This window comes from Mycetomoellerius zeteki, unplaced genomic scaffold (genome assembly GCF_001594055.1).
Source record: "Mycetomoellerius zeteki isolate Tzet28-1 unplaced genomic scaffold, Tzet1.0 scaffold73, whole genome shotgun sequence".
NCBI lineage: Eukaryota > Metazoa > Arthropoda > Insecta > Hymenoptera > Formicidae > Mycetomoellerius > Mycetomoellerius zeteki.
In genome coordinates, this window is record NW_017257753.1 from 3,808,064 (window position 1) to 3,823,179 (window position 15,116).

General features: G+C 34.9%; 1 protein-coding gene across 6 annotated transcripts in view; it reads right to left on the reverse strand.

The window, feature by feature from the left end:
* ERR (estrogen-related receptor) overlaps nt 1-15,116 on the reverse strand; it is a 28,481-nt gene that overhangs the window by 7,552 nt on the left and 5,813 nt on the right. For 5 of the 6 annotated variants that reach the window (XM_018458508.1, XM_018458506.1, XM_018458507.1 and 2 more), the window contains exon 1: nt 11,093-11,384. The exons of the other annotated variant lie outside the window; for it this stretch is intronic. In XM_018458508.1, the coding sequence (XP_018314010.1) occupies nt 11,093-11,116 (24 nt within the window). In that variant the 5' untranslated portion in view covers nt 11,117-11,384. Of the gene's footprint in view, nt 1-11,092; nt 11,385-15,116 lie in introns of those variants that run through there. 6 annotated transcript variants of the gene reach the window in all.

A 15,116-nucleotide genomic window follows, 5' to 3' on the forward strand; every position in this document is an offset into this window, starting at 1 on the left:
ATAAAATTTGAGATAAAAAAATAAAAAAGAAATAAAAGTTTTTCGCTATTTTTGTATAACAAAGATTTAAAATTGACAGTTAAGTAATAACTTTTTCATACGAAGTATTTTAGAACTTTACGAGCTACATCAAGATCCTGAGATTCTAAGAAGCCGAGGAACACATGATAGCATGCACGAAAGAACACCGACAAGACACGGAACAATAAAAATGAACAGAAGTTTCAGTCTATTATTTCGCGACTAAGAATGAAAAATTGTCGTTAATTTCAACAACCACGATCGATCGAAAAATGAAGATTAATTGCGAACTCGTGAGCGCAATCATGGGGTACATAAAAGATTTTCACTAAGTCTTCCCGCTCGAAATTGGATTGCGACGACAGAGTTAAAAGATTTTTAAGCAGATATGTACAAATATAAAAGACGCTTTCTCGCACTATCGAGACGAGTCGGTTTCTTCATAAAAAGAACGGCTGGAGTATGTAAAAATTTAGGTAGATGCAGATCTGAAAATAATTTTGTTGGGTCATCAAAATAACTATACAGAATGCTTAAGTTGCTAAAATGCCGAAATTTTTTGCAACGTTGCTTACTAAATGCTTGAGTTTCCTACATAATTATTTTAATGGTTCAATAATTATTTTCAGATCTCTATCTATCTAAAAAAGAAGAATTAATTAAAAATCTTAATTGATTTTTTGAAAGACCGAGGCTTTTATACAATATTACACGGAAAGAATCGTTTTGCTGAAGTATTTAACAATTTAGTTAGATCTGAAAATAATTTGTTGGGTCATCAAAATAATTATGCAAAACGATCAAGTTGCTAAAATGTTGAAACTTTTTGCAACATTGCTTATCAAAATGTTTGAATTTTTTACATAATTATTTTAATAGTCCAATAAAATTATTTTCAGATCTGTATCTATCTAAATTTTTAGATATTTCAGTAAAATCATCCTTTTTATGTAAAGTTTCTTGAACACTCTTGTTGCACTCATCTCGTTGATAGGAGATGATTGATAACGTGCATTGATACAGAAACGAATCGGACAACGGTATGATGATCGGACGGAATAAATGCGCGTGGTATCGTCTACGCTGCACAAATTAAGATACGCTGCGATTAACATCGGTCAATAGACGATCTGTTGCCAGGTGCGATATCGGCCGATATAGTGTACAATTCGCATAACAATCGCATAACATCGCTAACTCCCCGCCCGCTGTGCGCGCCTGAATCGAAATCGGCGGGCGTTCGCGCGGAATTGCATAATGAGCGCGTCTGACATAACAGTGGACGATTTTCACAACAATGTGAAGCTCGTTTAGTTGCAACGAGTGGTTACAACGAGCGTGATAACGGTAAACAATTATCAGAAACACAAGGACAAGCTCTCTCGAATATATATACTAGAAGTTCTTTATCTGTTACTAATAGAGCTCTTCCGTTTCGTGAAAATGGCTGCACGCAAAGTTTAAATGTATCAGTTCCTCTTTCTGAAAGAGGAAATAAGAATCCTGGAAATAAGAATCAGTCATCCTGCAACGAGCAGACTGATTTATATTTTTATGCACTTTCTTCGCATTGAAATCCGCGAATGTGTCGATATTTCGCAACGCGATTGCAACAAGTCGACGTTATCTATGCATTATTATAATTGTCCGCTTGCGCGCGCGGTCGGAATATCGCGAGGGTATGTACGTAGGTGGTTACGGAATTAGAATGCGAAAAGAGCGGATCGATTCGTCGAGGATGAAGACCCTGGGTCGCGGTCAAGGCCGGAGTCTTGGCGGGAACTACGTTCCGATTTTGCATCGATCTTATCCAATAAAAATAGCGCGATAACACGGCCGTGTAATATCACAGTATTAAAACAGTAACGAGAATAACTCCGAGTCAAGCCCATCGAGTGAACATCGGCTTCCGTCGCCGTTGAATCATTCAAGCCTTTAGATCCTCTTTAGGTCTTTAAGAGAAACTAGTAATTTTCTAAGACAATTTAACCTTTCGCTATTTTTCGTTTTCTAGATTGTAACTTCATTTACGATGTTTGTAGAAGAAGAAAATGATCAGATACCGCAAGTTTCGTTAACCTTTAGAGAGTGGGGTTTGTTTTTAAAATCTTATAACAGCTTTTTCTTGAATAAAATTTACTTTAATTCATTATTTAATTGTATTTCGTATCTCTCAAAATATCATACTGTTTCAGCGTCACTAAAGTGGCGCTGAAAGGTCTTCTCGTCCTGTAAAAGTTAAGCTTGAACCATACAACATCTTTATATTATACTAAAATTCATTAAATATCAGAGTTGGTAAAAAATATGTTTTAAAAATGTGTTTTAAACAGTTTAAAACATGCTTAGCTGATGTTTTAAATATGTTTTTTTATAGTATTTTATACTATTTTTTATAGTTTTTTTATAGTACTGTTTAAAGCACATTTGAAGCATTAAAAACATATTTAAGAAGAAACATAATGTGTTTTATTTAAAAAAAAAACATTAGTCTTTACCAACCCTGTTAAATATTAAGATGTATGGGGGCAGAAAATAAGCAGGTACCGTAAGTCTTGTATAGCTTGGATCTACATTTAACTCTGCATGTATTATTTAAAAAATTATTAAAAAAAGCTTATAAGAAAATGATTTTGATCGTTGCACGTATAAAGCTTTATTATCCTTCGTTTTGCAGTTATTAATTATTGAGACAATTATTGATTGAAGTAAGGCTTTTTCAACATGCCGTGGAATCCAAAGAGAGACCTCGAAGAACTCGTCGACATAAAGATGACGATCAATGGGGTTCAGGTAAAGTCGAATCTGCGGTGAACGGATCAGCCGGAAGATAGGCCTTGTCGATCAACGAGTGGCAGTGTAGCTCGATTCTGAATCGTATCGCTGGTGGGGAAAGATGATAATCGCTCTCCAGAGCGAGATGCTCGGAGGGGAGCCAAGTTTAAGGCCACGAGACGTCGTTGACGTCATCTCAAAGAGAACGAGAAAGAAAAGAGGTGCAAATCCTGACCTTGGACAATGTACGAAATAATCGGTAGACAGGTACGCTCCCAACTTCGAGCCAATCGGCCAAATCTTGAGCCGGAGTGAACAAATACTGCGTCAAAAAATAATTACGATTCCATAAAAAAGGACACATCAATATTAAAAGCGTTATGTTGCGCTGATATAATTACGCAATCACGCAAAAATTAAAATTTAAGATGCAAGGTGTGTCGCTGTGAGCGAGGCTATAAATATAACTATAACTCTTCTTTTTTTCAATTTTATGAATCGATTTATGTTTGCATTTACTACCACACAGAAAAAAAGATTTTTTCTGCCGCAGCTAATCTTAGTTCGTTATAATATATTTGCTGCCGTAACTATAAATTTATAAACTACAGCGAAATGGTTTGCTGTTGCTATAATATAGATATCACAGCTAAGACATTAGCTGTAGTACCTATATTTTAGCTGTCCATATTTTACATCTGCCATTTAGTTACCACATGCAGTTTTTAGTTACGACAGCTACTTTTTTTTTTCCGTGCATCGATTAGCTAAAACGTTAAGAATTCAATAATTATTCATTCCGCACGAGTTTGCGTTTTTTTGAAAGAAGAAAAGGAGAGTTTCGTATATGTATACATAAAAACGCATTATATATGCACACATGACAAAATACAGGTGAGACTCACACGTGTTAGTCCGTAACTTTTTTATAACTTCTCAATTAAAAACTTTGCGACACTTTACCTATGTCCGCCTTTTTGCCTACTTTCTCTCACCCACTCGACTTCTCACCTCCCTCTGAGAAATCGTGGGCTTATATTTTATCTGCATCTAAATAAGCGAGGTACTTCCTTTTTTTTCCTTTCTTTTAATAACGAACATTGTGTTCTTTCTCTCTCTCATTATTAATCCCCGGTCAAAAGCGGAATATTGTTCGTACTCCGATACGTACGGAATATTTACAGGTATCTCATCTCGGATATCTCTTTCGGATACATACGGCGCGTCAGCGATCGGCAATCGCGATGCACGTGTATCACGTAACGCCGACCTTCACATTGCTACTCTATCACGACCACGTTCCGCTTCCTACCCGCGAGCATTTATTTATGCGCAACTAGCGTCGTATTTTTTCAATAATCCGGCGAGAATTTGCGCAAGCGTTCCAACGCTAATTTTTATCCGTTAATTAACCCGTAAATATCGCGTACATAACTGCTCGCGTGCAATTTGACCCACATTTTAATTTACTTATACCTACGTTCGAACGAGCCTTTTTATTTTTATCTTACATTAAGTAATTATAAACTGAGATATGTTTTAAGAATAAAATAATAATTTCCAAATATTAAGAGAAATCTATATTTTTAAGATCGACTTTTACAATCGATTGAACATTCCTCGTTTTAATAATTATAAATTCTATATAATAAAATATAATTTCTTATAATTTTGTACAATTTTGGTTTAAGATTTTATTAATAGTCGCAATTTCTTTGAATCATAAGATTTCGAATAATTTATCAAACTAATGAAATATAATGTCATTAACATAAGTGCATACATTTTCGTTATCATATCAGTTGATCCCGCGAGCACATGACATTAAGGCGCGATAAGACAAGTTTATAAATTTTACATTACGATCGGTATGCCGATTTTCACGAAGCAGGGAAAAATTCGAAGTTCCAAAAATATCCGTTGACGCAACTCGCGATGAATATTTTTCTTCCTTCGAACCTCGACCGCTGCCGTTCTTGTTCGACGATTTTATTTTTATTCTAGTTAATTTACATGCTATTTGAATGAGCCATCGTTTAAAAGTCCACAATCCATTGCAAATTCATTAGATTATGCAGCCCCTTGTGTGTGTCCCGCTCTCCTTCAAATTTAAAAAAAATTGAAGACCATCTCTCTTCCTGACTTCAGATCGTTAGTTCTAGTTGATTTATAAATAAATTGAAAAGTGACGGCGAGTCTTTCATTAACCGCTTGGCAACTTTCATTAATCGAATCGTCGCGAATCTCACAATCGACCACGTGCTCGCATATTTCATATACGAACGCTAGCACAAATTTCTCATTAACCTCTTGTCAATTCGGTAGCGCGACGGGATGTCATTATTCGTCGTTGTATCGTTATCGCTGAAAGTATTGAGACCTATAAAGAGTTCAAGTACGCACCTAAAGATTAAGACTCCGTAATGCGCATGGCGCATTGAAACGCTGAACAATATTGGTAATAACGTAAGCGTGATGATATATCACCACGCTGCCCGTGACGTCTCATGCACGTGGAATTGCGTAAGGATCGTCAACCCGTTGGATGCGCTCGACTGTGAGTCGAGCACATTCCATTCACGGTTAGCGTGTTCATCTGAGAGAAACTGTGTCGAGAGTTGTTCTCGAAAGTCGAGCAATCAGACGCTCATCATGAGAGAAGTAATGGACTCAAACAATAATAACAATTGTCGATGACGCTACTCTTTTCAGGCACTTTTTACACTTGATAACTATACCCTGTAAAAAATAAAATGTTAATTTTATTTCAACTCACTAAAATTAACTGAAATGTTAAAATTAACATTTTTGTGTTAAGGCTCCTGACTAGTCACCACAGCCATATTGAATCGACGTCAGACGCGAGAAATGACACGTTAATTTTTATTACGTGCCATTTATAAATAAAGACAATTTGGACAATAAAAGAAAATGATGAGACTGTTTTAAAATATTTGTAAAAATGGACGAAAACTATGCTTATCTTCCCTGACAGTCAGTAAATAATAGCAAAAACTGATAAAAGGCACGTGTAAGTGAAAATAAGCTACGCATACGCATTGAACAGAAGCACCTCATGTGCCTTTTATCACTGTTTACGATTAGGTAGAATAAGCATAGTTTTCGTCCATTTTTACAAATGTTTTAGAGCAATCTTATCATTTTGTTTTATCCAAATTGTCTTTATTTATAAATGGCGTGTAATAAAAATTAACGTGTCATTTCTTGCTTCTGACGTCATGATTCAATATGTGGTGACTACACAGGAGCCTTAATTCTAACATTTTTGCATGTCTCAGAAAGTCCACTATACGTCTTTAAGTTAAAATTAACATTTTATTTTTTACAGTGTACCAGTCGATTGCGAAGGCAAAGCTGATTTAGGTCTATCAATAGCGAGTTTTTACCAATTTCTACCAATACCGATTAACTTTAACTTCGGTTTAACTTACTTTTCTCATCTTTCTCTTTTGATTTTAAGGATTAGAAAAAGATAAATTAAACCGAGATTAAATTAATCTACGTCGGTAGAAACGACGATTAGACAAAGACGATACACTCGGAGGATTATTAATTTGCCTAATAATAGACTTGTTTTAATTCGAAAAAGGTCTAAAAAGTCAAAGACTCGTAATCTTGTATTCCGCTCACAACGCACGTGTGAATCATATAATTGAGTCTATTAAATACATCATCTACGTCGCGCAATCTCGCAAAAACTTTTAATTGCTGGATATACTAGCGCTTCCTTCGCCAATTTTTTATGTGCGACAATTATTAACCGGTTAAACAGAAATAAAATTAGTTTAGAATTCTATATATAACTGTCTTTTTTTTTAGAAATGTTTAACTTGCGCTTACTTGACTTTAAAGTTCCTCCAAAATCTAACATATCGTTCTCTTACTTCAAATGACAACTAAAAAAAAATGACAACTAAAAGATAATTTTCGAGTTATTATTAATGAGTGAGGTAAATATTACTCTATCAATTGTCAAAAGTAAACTAGCTTAACTTCACAGTCTGTCCGTCAAAAAGCACTTGTCGTTCTTAAAGTTTTCAAAAAGATATCTTTTATAAAAATGACACAATAATTTGGATTGTGTCGTTTTTTGTAAATAAAAGAAGAGTCTTTTACAGAGAACATTCAGAGTTAAGATAGTTTCAGTGATAGAAGTTTAAGGAAGAAATTATTTTATTTTAAATTTAGTCATTTTAGCTAATCAATATAAACTGTTGATGATATTTTGAGTTATGTCATTTTTTATAAATTATTCCGGATGTTATGATTTTAGGTAGGATATTAACCGGTTAAGTGGTAGGCTTTTTAAAACATTCCGTGCCAAAAGTGGTAGGCGTCAATTGTGAACTAAAATATACCAAAATTTGGCCCTGGGGGTTTTTTGGGTCGCTGATTTCATTTCGTATATAAACTGCGGGGGTAAAACGTAATTGCAATATATATACAAAAATCGCCATTTTCATTCAACGTATTAGTCGCCATGTTGTGTTCGCCATCAAATTTTACAAATTTGACGCCAAAATCGAGTTCAGAAGCCCAAAAAACAATAGTATACCAAATTTCAAGCAAATTCGTTGAATAATATAGAAGTTATTCAAGATGTGCATATATGCTACAATACCACTTTTCCGGTTAAAATCATCACAACTCAAAGAAGTAAGTTAAACAAAAATAATAAAAATGGTATCTGGTAATGTTTCTAAGAGTCTTTTTGCCAATATTTGATTAGTCATAATTTTCTGTCAAGTTGAAAAATAGATTTTCTCGTTTTCTAAAAACTTAATTTTTTTATGTTCTGCACTTTTGAAGTAAGAAAACAATATTCTTCTTTCCTCAAATCGTAAAAATTATTGAAAAATCAACGTTCAAAAGTCTATTTCAATTTATAGGATTTATATAATTGATGGATTTTTTATTTACAGAATTTGTAACGTTGCTTCAAAATAATTATTTATAAAATATGAAATTTTTTTATACACTATCCAGAAATCACTTTTTTAACTAAGTAAATATGTATAGTTAAAATGATTTTTTAAGCAGCAAAAGTTGCTAAAGTTACTATCTCTTCTAGTCTTTCAGTATTTTTTCAATAATTGTTTTCGCGAGTTTTTTTAAACAAGCATTCTTTTAAATAAGCTCTACACGTTACGTGAACATTACAGATAGACATAACACTAAAACCGTTTACGTAGTCACACAAGAATAGTATATTACCTATTTTTTAAATAAATCATGATTCTGTCAAAAAGAAAATAGATCGTTGACAGATTCTCGATTTCGCTGCTTACGATTTCATTACTCGACATTTCCAAAGTCAAACATAGTATTGACAACTTTGTACGGAAAGTGTCGATAGTAGATAAGATTCCGCTTTACAAAACATGAAATTCAAGCAGTATTTATTGAAACCAACAAAGTCTTTTTTATTCGCTGATTACCCAAAAGCCGTCAATATTTTTGCATCAAGCTATGATCTCATTCTATAAGCGTCCTAAAATTGTGTGGTCAAAAGAACACTCGGTGGTTTCGGGACACGCTGTATTACGTAATAGCGAAATAAAACGTAAAGAAAAGTATCCTTCCTCTTCGTAAAAGAGAATTGAGTAGTCAGAATATTTTTTTAATTGGTCTCCTCCTGCACTCTCGCAGATACGACCAGTAATAATTTTTTCCTCCAAACTCACACAGGTAAATCGAATAACGTTGTTAAATAACGTAACTTTATTAATCCTTCGTCTGCGATCATATTTTGCTCTTTCCGTCCAACCTAATTTTTTTTACTGTTCTTAGCTTTCAAAAAATGTGAAAAAATTAAGGGTTACTTTTCAACATCTCTATTACATAAGACTTCACTATTAATAAGACATTTTAGAAGGCGGAACCGGCCTCCGCCCTTCTTTATTTCAGAGAAATTTGAGAGTGAAGTTCGTTTGTGCCAAGAAACACTAGATTACAGACGGAAGATTAAAAGTGATACAGAAAGCGATTAGTTTCGTAAGGAACTTTCAAAACTTTTAACATCCACACTCGACAGCTCCTGTGATGCACTTCACTGTTCACTGCTAGCTCTACTGAAGGAAAGTATCCGAGTATACGTGTCATCAACAATCATAAATCTCGACTCACGTAAGCAACGCAATTGATCTAGATGACATCGGGCATTCTTTTGCACCGTCTTTCCTTATCGTCCGAAAAGATGTCGCGTACCAATAACGAGCTGCTTTTCTTGCTCTTTATCACGGAACACATGATTATTATATGTATTGTGGAGCTGTCGCACAAATATAAGATATTTCAATAGATGTTCCTTCTTCCGTTACAGACTCTCGGATCAATTTGGAGCCAGTATTTTTTCCAATCTCATTACGTTATATAATTAACCATGCAATCTATTTTTTTTTTAGCACAAACGAAATTTCACTCACATTTCACCCTCATTTATGATCAAATTTCAATTTTTATTAAATAAAAGTTTTAATATTTGAGTTAAAAAACTATTTGATAATGTGAGACACAGAAAAAATAATTTTGCTAAAAGATCCAAAATTTTGCTAGAGATCTGAAAATAATTTTGTTGGACTATCAAAATAATTATTTAGAAACTAAAAAAAAGATGAGCAATGCTGCCAAAAATTTTGACATTCTAGCAGTTTGAGTTTCCAACAAAATTGTTTTCAGATCTGCCAGCAAAATTTTAAATCCTTCAGCAAAAAAGTAACCCTGTTTTTTTTAAAGCTTAGGATGAAAAAAAACTTGGGCTGGACAAAAGAGACCCAGATTGTAGATAGAGGGAGTAAAAATATAATTACAGACGGAGAGTTAATGTAACGTTGATTACATCAATTAATCAATACATACCGCGTTTGTCACGAATCACAATTACGCCAACCGATCTCGCGCGAAGCGAACGAACAAAGAACCGAAAAAGCAGGAAGGCGAGAAAGTGGGAGAGAAAAAAAAACTCACTTCGTCCAGCACGAAGAAAGTTCGTCGAAGTACAACCGGGAGAAAGGAGTCGTCGAGCGCTCGTGCAAACGCTGATGACAACAAACAATTTTTTTCCCCGCAGTATTTTCGGAGCAGCTCGCACGAGCCGCAAAACACTCCAATTATCCCCCAGTCTCTGCGGGTGGATTTCGGTCTCTTCTCGTGTCGCGCACCTGTCCCTCGGTAACGCAGAGACATACCCCGATTACTCAATTTTCCCTGAAAGCTGGACACCGAGCCGGCTTTCCGTTATCAGAGGATTCCCCGAGAGACCAACAAACTGGCGAGCGACGGAAATTAGTTGGGAGACGCGGGATGAATTATCTAACAGCCCGACACGTTGTGTAACACACCGACTGACTTCGTCAGAGATAGACGGCGACTCCCGCTTAGGTAATACATGTTCAAACCTATTAAAAATAATGTATAGAAAATATTTATAGGATCCTAATGAATGTTCCATCGTAAAGCTTTGTGGAACTTAACACTGTTTTTAAACGGAATGAGGAAGATCGCGCAAGAAATTACGGAGCCAAAAATAGAAAATTACGAAATCAATCGCGTCGATAATTACGGGGCGTTTTTTAGCAAAAAATGAGCCTCGATCGTCATACGATTGTCGATCTTGCTCCGCAAAATTTACAAATGGAATAACAAAGCGATGAGTTCTATTTTCTTTTTAAAGACGCAAACCTGCGGTCGTTATCATCTGCTGTTCGATCGAATGGAAAAGGTTTCGAAAATGTAAGATTCGTTATAGAAATCTAAAATTGGCCAATATTGAAAGATATTAATTAATTCTTTATTTTAAGTACTCAAAATTTTACTTTCATTAAATACTAAAAATACTAAAAATACTCAAAACGTTATTCTGATTAACCTTTTTAAAATTTAGTGTTATTTTCGAGAGTCTTTATAGTTTCCATTTTATTTTATTAATTACAGTCTTTCAGTAATAAATTAGCCAGTATTGCTCTCTAAATTTTTTTTGGGGGTCCAACCTTACTCTAAAGAATAAAATCACTTCGCTCTCTCTTAAAGACTGAAAATTCTGCCACTCTTTTTCAAGACAAAAAAAAGAGAGTGACAGAATTTTTACTCCAGAGTGAGGTTCCACTCCAAAAAATTTAAAGAGTAGGTTTCAGAGATTTCTCTCTCTGTAAGGGATTGCGACGCTGCGCAAGGTGCACGTCACGTAAACAAAGCCACGAGATCGTGCAGGAAGCACGAGTGGAAAAGGAAAGTGAAAGAGGGAAGAGTTAGGTGCCGTAACACGTACAGCACTTACCACATCGTACATCCACGCGTCCATGGCCTCGTCCTCGTCCCGCGCGACACCGAAAAATGCACGCACAGACTCCGTTTTCTCACGCGTGTACCTCCTCTCTCGCCGCCAGTCGGGACTAACGTTCGGCACCGCTCGTCCGACCGAATCGTCCCCGTCGCAAACGTCCTCGCGTCGCGTCGCGTCGCGGCGCGAGCGAGCGAGCGAGCGAGCGCGTCGCCCGCGCAATACAAAATACTACACACGCTGCGCGCACCGACGACGAAGAGGATGATGACGGGGGGAGGACGGCGATAACAACCACGACGTTCACGGCAACGCGCGCCGTACGCGACTGAAAGCACTAAACACATCGGCGTTAAGTGAATCCGCAGCGCAGCGATGCACGGAGGTGGACCGGCGCGATGCGGGACGGAGGCTCCGGACGATCGCGCAGCTGCGCTGCGTATCGTCGATGCGACGCACATGCGTCGGGCCCGATCTAGATTTTTCGCGAGGTTCTCGAGGAAAACAAAGAACCAAAGTTTAAGAAAAAGGCAGGACGACACCCTAAAGAACCGTCATCCTGAATCCGAGGATATCTAATAAGAAAAAAAACTTTTAATAAACGTTTTTTAGGTTCTCCTAAAAATATATTCATGTGGCAGTCAAAGTATCAATGAAGGGACGTTTTGCGATTCAATGAAATACGAGAATCGGTCGTACGACTGTTGATGTCAAAATCTACGAATAGAATAGCAAAGTACAAAGAAAGTACAAATTTTAATAGATATTTGAGTAAATATTTACTAAATGTAAATATATTTATTTGATACAAAAACCATTAATTTGATTAAAAAGTTATTTGAATGGTATATCAAGAAAACCTCTCACGTCCATTTCTATCGATAGAAATTCTTAGTGGACGATCATTTTCCGGTCCTTTATTACACGCGATGGGTCATTCGTTCTCTGATTAATTTTCATGGCTTTAATAAGTACATAAAATTTATTAATCGATTATTACATAATATTTTAACATTTTTATAAAGTATTTATAAGATTTATTATATATTTTTAAAAAATTGTATATTATATATATTATTATTATTATATTAAATGTTACATTTAATTACTTAATACTCCTAGTTTTTTCGAAGAAAAGGAGTGGCAGGACACAAATGACCCAATCGTGTGTACAAGGATTAACTTTAATCTCAAGGGTTTACTTTTTATCTTGTTTTAGTTCTAATTAGAAAGAAAGTAATTTAAACTGAGATTAGAATTAATTTACAGTGGTAAAAAAGGACATCAGAGGTATAACAAAGTACCGAAATACAACTTCGTTGCGTTTACCTCGGTTTAACTCCCGATTGTTGCCAACCGAAGGAGTATGTGTTCCGAGGTCAAATCGATTGTTAGTCTCCTAGTTCTCGCGACTACAATATAATTTAATATCAACTTTTGCTTATAAATTTTTTATCAAACTAAATTTGTACGTAGCGATCATTTGGAAGTACTTAAGAACAGTATCGCGCTGTGTTGACAGAAAAAGGCAGAAGATGCTATAGATTTTGTTTAGTCGGCTGTACTTTCTCACACTATTTAAGCTCGACTTTTCATTTGCTGATTAATTTATGGTTAGGCTTAATGTAAAAATTATATTTTTCTATCTGTCACCAAATTAATCACCAAACTGATGGTTTTGTAGTGAATAAGTTTATCACCTTTAAAGTTTAGTAATTACTCGTAGCTAGAAAAACACAATTTTTACATTATTATTAAGTTAAGTGAGATTAAGTCTAAACTACAAGTTAATTAGATAATGAAAAACCAGACCTTAGATTTATTAGGCATCAGGTAAAGAAATATCACAGAGAACTCTGTGATATATAAAATAACAATAGCTGCATTCAGCATAAAAAGCAGCTGTAAAGTAAGATTTTTTTAACACGATTGTTTCTTATTCTAGGTTTTTTCTGAATCTAAATGTATAAACAATCATATTAAAGAATCTTGTAACAATCACAAAGCTGCTTTTTCTGCTGAACATAGTCAATATACAGTATACAGTATATGTGTCACTCAGAAATGATTACGTTACACGATAAAAAGCTACTGAAGAATATTTTTATGTTAATAAAAAGAACCAAGTTTATATATTACGCAATATTATCACATTATTAAGATACATGCAATAACATTGTACTTTTATGTAACATCAGGAAAATCTTGAAGTCTATAAATTTCTTCATTTATTTTGCACTGCTTGCTTTATTTTAATTTAATTTTTATTACAATGTTGCATCAAAGTTTGCACTGTACATAATGACATTATGCTACATTATGTGAAGTAACGATGGCTCTTAATCTGAAACAATATCGTGCAGTTGCATCTTATTAGGCAATATTGAGGTATTTTCGTTATCGTATTTATTGATAAGACGAGGCGACTGTTTCGAACTGAAACACAGATGTTACCATTTCTTCGCAAACGTTGCATGTAATGTCATTTTGGATAAAATCATGGTCACGGACAATCGGTCATTAACATTACAACCCTCGTATCACCTTGATACGGGGCTCGCGTTTTATGCCAACTCGAAGCGACTTTTTTTTATATCTCTATCATATATGTTGATTTATATCCTTTCTCTTTCTCTCTCTCATCTTTACCTCAAGCTCCACCCTTTCCGAGAAGCGAGGGGAAGCAGCAGACACTCGTAAAACATTTTCCTAGACTCTAGATAAATATATTTATATAGGTATTTTTACATTAGTGTCATAGATAAATTTTCTTTTGTGTATGTAAATGTGTATTTACGATTATGCAATTTTCATCATTTCTATATTAAATATCAAATTTATTAATTAAAATAGAAAAGGGTTAAGAGCGACAGCGAGTTCTTAATTGCTACTATTTAATCGTCCTTACAATATATATTAAAAACAAACGTTTCGACCATCGCGCGCGACTAGATCATTCTCAATATTATTAAAATTATAAATAATCATGTCCTAATGACAGACAATGTTTCTTCTAACAAATTTGTGTTTGTTTTTAATGTAAAGACGATTAAATAGTAGCAATTAAGAACTTGCTGTTGCTCTTAACCCTTTTCTATTATACAAATTTGATTTTACTTTACTCCACACACACAATTGAGAGTCTCTCGTTTATTGAATATTATTAATTAATATTATTTATGTGTACAACTGAGAAAAATGGTCTGGTTGAATTAAATAGTAATTCTGGTAGAAAATGGACGAATCAGAATTTTCTGGTTAAATCTATTAGAATTCTAGTTGAGATAATTAGAATTCTGATTGATATAATTATTCTGGTAAAAATGAGAATTCTAGTAGATTTTACCAGAAATATTGTATCAACCAGAATTCCTGTTATCTCAACTAGAATTCTAATAAATTTAATCAGAAAATTCTGATTCGTCCATTTTCAACCAGAAATTTTTTTCAATGTATGCATTTATCAACAAAATGTGTCTCGCAAACTTCGTTAATCTAATAAATGAACAGATACATCCTTGATATTTCAAGGGCCAATTTCTAGATCCATGTTTATAAAAAATATTGATATTAATAGCTATAAGTTATTTATATTTTTATTTATAAGTTATTTATATTTATATCAGCAAAATGCGTCTCTTAAAATCAGCTAATTTAATAAAAAGATATGTTCTCAATATATCAATTTTAGATCCATGTTTACAAAAAAACTTTCCTGTTTCCTTTCTATTCGATCGTAAAGTTCGCACGTCGCGTAGTTTATTGGAACCTGTGTTCCAGATTTCTACGAGCCCTCGTCCCGAGTGGCATTTCAGGCATTTGCGTACGGACGAATTGAATTTTCCCTCGCGGGAACGGGGTGTAGATCGATTGAGCGAAAACGCGAGCCGCGTCGAGCTCGGAGAATCGCCCGGAGAAATCGCTCGATCCTGCGCATCGGCCTCAACTTGATACGTTACTGGCGTTCGGACGCGCCAATGTGTGTATATCACGACGGTGATAGGTGAGTGGGTGGCGGGGG